Raw genomic sequence first — 5,340 nt, 5'->3', positions numbered from 1 at the left:
ATATTACTCAGCCATAAAAAGAAATGAAATTGAGCTATTTGTAATGAGGTGGATGGACCTAGAGTCTGTCCTACAGAGTGAAGTAAGTCAGAAAGAGAAAGACAAATACCATATGCTAACACATATATATAGAATTTAAGAAAAACAAATGTCATGAATAACCTAGGGGTAGGACAGGAATAAAGACGCAGACCTACTAGAGAACGGACTTGAAGATACGGGGAGTGGGAAGGATAAGCTCGGACAAAGTGCAAGAGTGGCATGGACATATATACAGTACTAAACATAAAATAGATAACTAGTGGGAAGCAGCCACAAAGCACAGGGAGATCAGCTCGGTGCTTTGTGACCACCTAGAGGGGTGGGATAGGGAGGGTGGGAGGGAGGTAGACGCAAGAGAGAAGAGGTATGGGAACATATGTATATATATAACTGATTCATTTTGTTGTAAAGCAGAAACTAACATACTATTGTAAAGCAATTATACTCCAATAAAGTTGTTTAAAAAAACACAAGAAAAAAAATACACCATAAACAAAAGCAACAATATAAAAAACATACCTAGAAGGAAACCATACAAAAATGTATATAATCTATAAGGAGGCAACAATAAGAATTTCCTGATTGACTTAGGAAAAAGAAGTCTCAACCAGAATAGTATGTTATGTGTATTGGTGAGGCACAGATACTGTAAGAATATCAATTTTCCTTAATTCATTTACAGATTTAGTACCTTATCCATAGCAGCTGATGACAATCAAACATGGGCTACTGTTTCCTGTACCCAAAGTCAACCATGGAAACATTATAGAAGGAATAAAGAAAAAACATTAACAAGAAAATTTAAAAAAACTAAATAATCCCCGAGGGACAATAAGTCTCCACTGAACTAGAACCTGAATGTGGGCAGGAAGGGGGATGCCCTGAATTCGAGACAGGTCTATAGCCTGCAAGAGAGGCAGATGACAGGATTGATTAGAGAAAAGCCTATAACGTTGAGCCCTTGATTCTTCCACTGTGCTCTGGGACCATGAATCTGTACTGCTTCACTGAAGGAATCTGAGGCAGCATTTCAGAGCCCGCATGCCAGGAGCGTGGGACACCAAAGATTGGGCTGGATGTGGCAGTATGGTCCATAGGCTGTGAAATAACCATCTGAAACTTTCTTAGTGCATGACAATTGGCCTTTTTAAGTGATCATCTTAATAGACTATCGCACACGGACTAAAAGACAAAAGCAAGTAACACAGTAGTTGTACAAAAGGACAGAAATTCATTTCTGAACTTTTGGGCAATGTCCCTGATGTCAACAAAAAGAGACCACAGTGGGAACTGTCAGGCTAAGGCGCCCCTTCACTAACTCCTCTGGGATTCTGTGGGGCATGGTTGGGGACAGGGATGGATTCATACTAGAGAAGGAAGGAATCGCAAGCCCTGCGAGCAGTCAATGTGAGGACCTTGAGTAAGATCTGACGGGCTCCAAACCACAGAAGAGAGTCTCGCCTCCTTTCCCCTCAGCTCATCTTACCTGCAGCAGCCATCTCTGGGAGGCTCCAGGCAGAAGTGTCCAGATGAAACGTGCCTGCACTTCACACCAGCCGTCTCAGGGAGTTGATGTCTTTGATGTGAGGCCTTGGCCTCAGGTCAGCAGACGGGAGGTAGCCCAGCACCTACAGAAAGTCAAGAGAAGACACTGAGAGAGGATTGAGAGCAGCATCCGCCACAGAAGAGGGGGCCCCAAAGAGCCTTCACTGTCAGTCTCGGGGGACCCAGGCATGGCTGTGAGGCTCAGGGCCCCAGATACTTCCGGCTGGGGGCACCGACATAAATGAGAGCCAAGCTGTGACGCCTCCGTACTCAGCTCAGCAGAGGGAAATGTCCCCGGACCTGCCAAGAGTCAATGAAAGGCCTTCGTGCCAGGTCTGCGGGAAGCTCCCCCGAAACCACCCCCCACCTCCCGTCCCGCCCTGCCCCTCCCTGTCCCGCCCCGGCCGCAGCACACAGCGCCCCAGCCCCAGCGTGCCCCGCCCCGCCCCGGCCCCAGCACGCCCCACCCCGGCCCCAGCGTGCCCCTGATGTCCTCCTGTAGCCCAGATGCGCAGGACCGGAAGTGACGTCCTCCTAACCGCGCTGTGGGGGCGCGCCATTTTTGAGAGCTGACGTCCAGCGAGGCTGAGCCACGGGCGGAGTGCCACATCTCGTCAGGTGTCAAGGTGTGAGGTGACCCCAGTTAGAAGTGCGGGGACACGCCCCCGACACGCCCAATCCCCATTCCCTCCGAAAAGAGGCGGCCACACAGGCCCCGCCCACCCCGCCCCTGCTCTCGGCCCAAGAGGCGCGGGCCTGGCTGTTAGGCCCAAAGTCCATCCGCTTCCCCCGCGGGGTCTCGGGCAAGGAAGTCCTCGCTCTGAGGCTGGTGGACCCTGGCTCAGCTCAGTAGAGGGAGCGCCCCAGGCCCTGTGGAGTGAAGGACGGGAGCCTCATGGGGACCGCGGGGCTCCACACCCCAGAATGGCGGCCACACGGACCCCGCCCCTGACGTCGGCCTGGGAGCCTCCGGGCAGGTCTAAAGACTGAGGGGCTCCCTCAGTGCGAACGCGGACGGACGGACAGACGCGGGAGACCCAGGGAGGAGGGGGCCTTGTCCTGAGGGGCTGGCCGCAGGTCAGCAGAGGGAGGATTTCCAGGGCACGGGAGGAGTCAGGGCGAGGACCATCCTCACCGTCGCAAGGGCACCTCAGAAGCCCTCCCCTGTTGTCAGCCGCTTCCTTCTGGCCACACACGTAGGAGGGAGGGCTGCTGTCTGAGAGGGCAGGTGCAGGCCAGCAGAAGGCGCGTCCCTAAGCACTCCCAAGAGTCAGCCCAAGCCCTTGAGTGAGGGCCAGTGGGGCCGCCAGCCACAGGGCCTCGACCTGTCTGCCGCACGCTGCAGGCTTGGTAAAACTCTGCCACGTGCGGCCGCGTGGTCACCCTCACTGCCTCCGAATGAGACTCAAGGAGGTGCCGGCACTGGTGCGAGCAGATGGCCCTCGGGGCAAGAGGAGCTCCAGGCTGCACCGGCCGTCCAGGGAGGACCCCGAGTGAGGACTAAGGGAGTCACCCACCCCGAAGAGAAGGGACAAGAGAGGATATGGCCCGTTCCCCTCCTGTCAACCCTTAGACTCCCAAGAAAGGCCTGTGAGGCTGAGACTGCCCGTAATTTCCCCTGCCAGGTCCGAGGGAGGGTAGAGCTTTGTTCTGAAGGGGCAGCCACCAGGCAGCAGAAGGGAGGGTCCCAGGACCCTTCGGTGGTGGGCTGAACGCTCCCTCCTTTCCTCCTCCTGGGTGTCATGGAAGATGGTGGTGTCAACTTCAGAGCAGCAGAGGGGAGGGGGTGGGGGTGTCTTGCCAACAACTGTCATCCTGACTCTGAATGGGAACCGTGGGGACCTACCTCCCCTGCCAGCCTCCACTGTCACCCCAGTACCGCCCAGGCAGGGCTGGCTGGCTGTGCCCCAAGGCTCACTCTACCGTCCTCCACAGGGGTCTCAGGGGACAGGCTGAGCAGGAGAACAGGAGCCCTGTGGGTCCTCGAGCAGTGCCCTCAAGGACCCTGCAGAGGCGGCCTTGGTTAAAGCCAGGGAGGAATCTCCCCGCTGAAGCTGCTCACAGCATCTCCTTGTCCCTCCCCCAGGTGCCCTCGTTGCCTGCCTTCCTGCGCACACTCCCGCCTGCTGGCGCTGACCTGTGTCATCATGCCTCGGGGCCAGAAGAGCAAGCGCCGTGCCCGCGAGAAACGCCACCAGGCCCAGGGGGAGACTCAGAGTCTCAAGGGTGCCCAAGCCACGGAGACGGCGGAGGCGGCGGAGGCGGCGGCGGAAGAGATACAAGAGTCGCCCTCCTCCCCCGATTCTGTTTCGCGGGATACTTCCCAGAGCTCCCCTGCTGCAGGCACTTGCCAGGAGCCTCAGGGAGCCCCAGCCACTACCTCTCGTGATGAAGGGGTTTCATGCCCAGGATCTGAAGAGGGTGCCCAGAGCCAAGATGAGAAAAGTGCAGGTACCTCCCAGGCAGCACCTTCCATTCGCAGCAGTTGCAGAGATCCTCTGACCAGGAAGGTCAGAATATTCGTGCAGTTCCTGCTAGAGAAGTACAAGACGAAGAAGCCCATCCTGCAGGTAGCACTGCTGAAGACTCTCAACAAGAAGTACAGGAAGCACTTCCCTGAGATCCTCAGGAGAGCCTCTAAGATCATGGAGGCGGTCTTTGGCCTCGAGCTGAAGGAAGTCGACCCCAGCAATCACTCCTACGCCCTCATCAGCAAGATGGCCCTCCCCAGCGACGGAAGTCCGAGTGATGAGTTTGGGCTGCCCAAGTCCGGTCTCCTGATGGTTCTCCTGGGCATGATCTTCACGAAGGGCAACCGTGCCACCGAAGAGGAGCTCTGGGAATTCCTCAATGCATTGGGTTTCTATGCTGGGAGGAGGCACTTGATCTTTGGGGAGCCCACGAGGTTCATCAGCAAAGATTTCGTGCAGCAGAAGTACCTGACCTACTGCCAGGTGCCCAACAGCGATCCTCCGCGCTATGAGTTCCTGTGGGGCCCGAGAGCCCACGCTGAAACCAGCAAGATGAAAGTGCTGGAGTTTGTGGCCAAGATCATTGGTACCGTCCCCAGTGCCTTACCAAATCTCTATGAGGAGGCTCTGAAAGATGAGGAAGAGAGAGCAAGAGTGAGAGTCGCGGCCAGGGCTGCAGCTGTTGCTGCGAGAGGCCCTTTCATAGCCAAGATCCACAGCTGCCCCAAATGTAGGGGGGTAGGCCGCGGGCACTTTGCTTACTTTGTTCTGGCAGACAGCAGTAAGGCTCCTAAATAGTGCAGAGTAGTAGGGGTGGAGGAAACAAAGTATAGATCTTATTTATCTTCCTGTTTTAGACTAGTAACTTCTACATATTATTGATTGATTGATTTAGGTTTTTTCAAATGTTTTTTTCTTCTAATAGTGTGTTTTCTTAAGAATAGGAATTCGTGAATGACATTGCTTGCATATTTACTGCTGTTTAAAGAGTTTTAAAGTTAGTTTTGGTATATGTAAAAGAAATTCACGAACCATCTATATTTTCTGTATGATCCAGAAGTAGAAAACATGGCACTGCAATAGACATTGTCATGGAAATGTGAAAGGCGACCACAGAAAATATTTAGGAACAAAAAATGGAGAAAACAGAGAGTAAAAGCCATTTAACTCGTGGTTTGTCTTATTTCGTTTAAACTTTCTTTAGGTAGAAATAAAAGATACTTTGATTTAGCTCATTTGTGAGTATTTGTTTGTCCTAGTGCACCGCATATTCTCTGCTACC

The 5,340-nt window shown here is 53.7% G+C and overlaps 1 protein-coding gene across 1 annotated transcript; it reads left to right on the top strand.

Annotated features, from left to right (window-relative positions):
- The first annotated feature begins 3,734 nt into the window (after window positions 1-3,734).
- Window positions 3,735-4,856, top strand: LOC111171376 (melanoma-associated antigen B4-like). Its single transcript, XM_022566942.3, has one exon. The coding sequence runs from the start codon at window positions 3,735-3,737 to the stop codon at window positions 4,854-4,856; it is 1,122 nt and encodes a 373-aa protein (XP_022422650.3).
- The last annotated feature ends 484 nt before the right edge of the window (window positions 4,857-5,340 follow it).

Source organism: Delphinapterus leucas, chromosome X (genome assembly GCF_059928025.1).
Source record: "Delphinapterus leucas isolate spDelLeu-1000000601 "Yukka" chromosome X, BTC_Dleu_Yukka2, whole genome shotgun sequence".
Taxonomy (NCBI): Eukaryota; Metazoa; Chordata; class Mammalia; order Artiodactyla; family Monodontidae; genus Delphinapterus; species Delphinapterus leucas.
The sequence above is the reverse complement of the archived record's forward strand: the minus strand, read 5'-3'. Positions and strand labels throughout refer to the sequence as shown.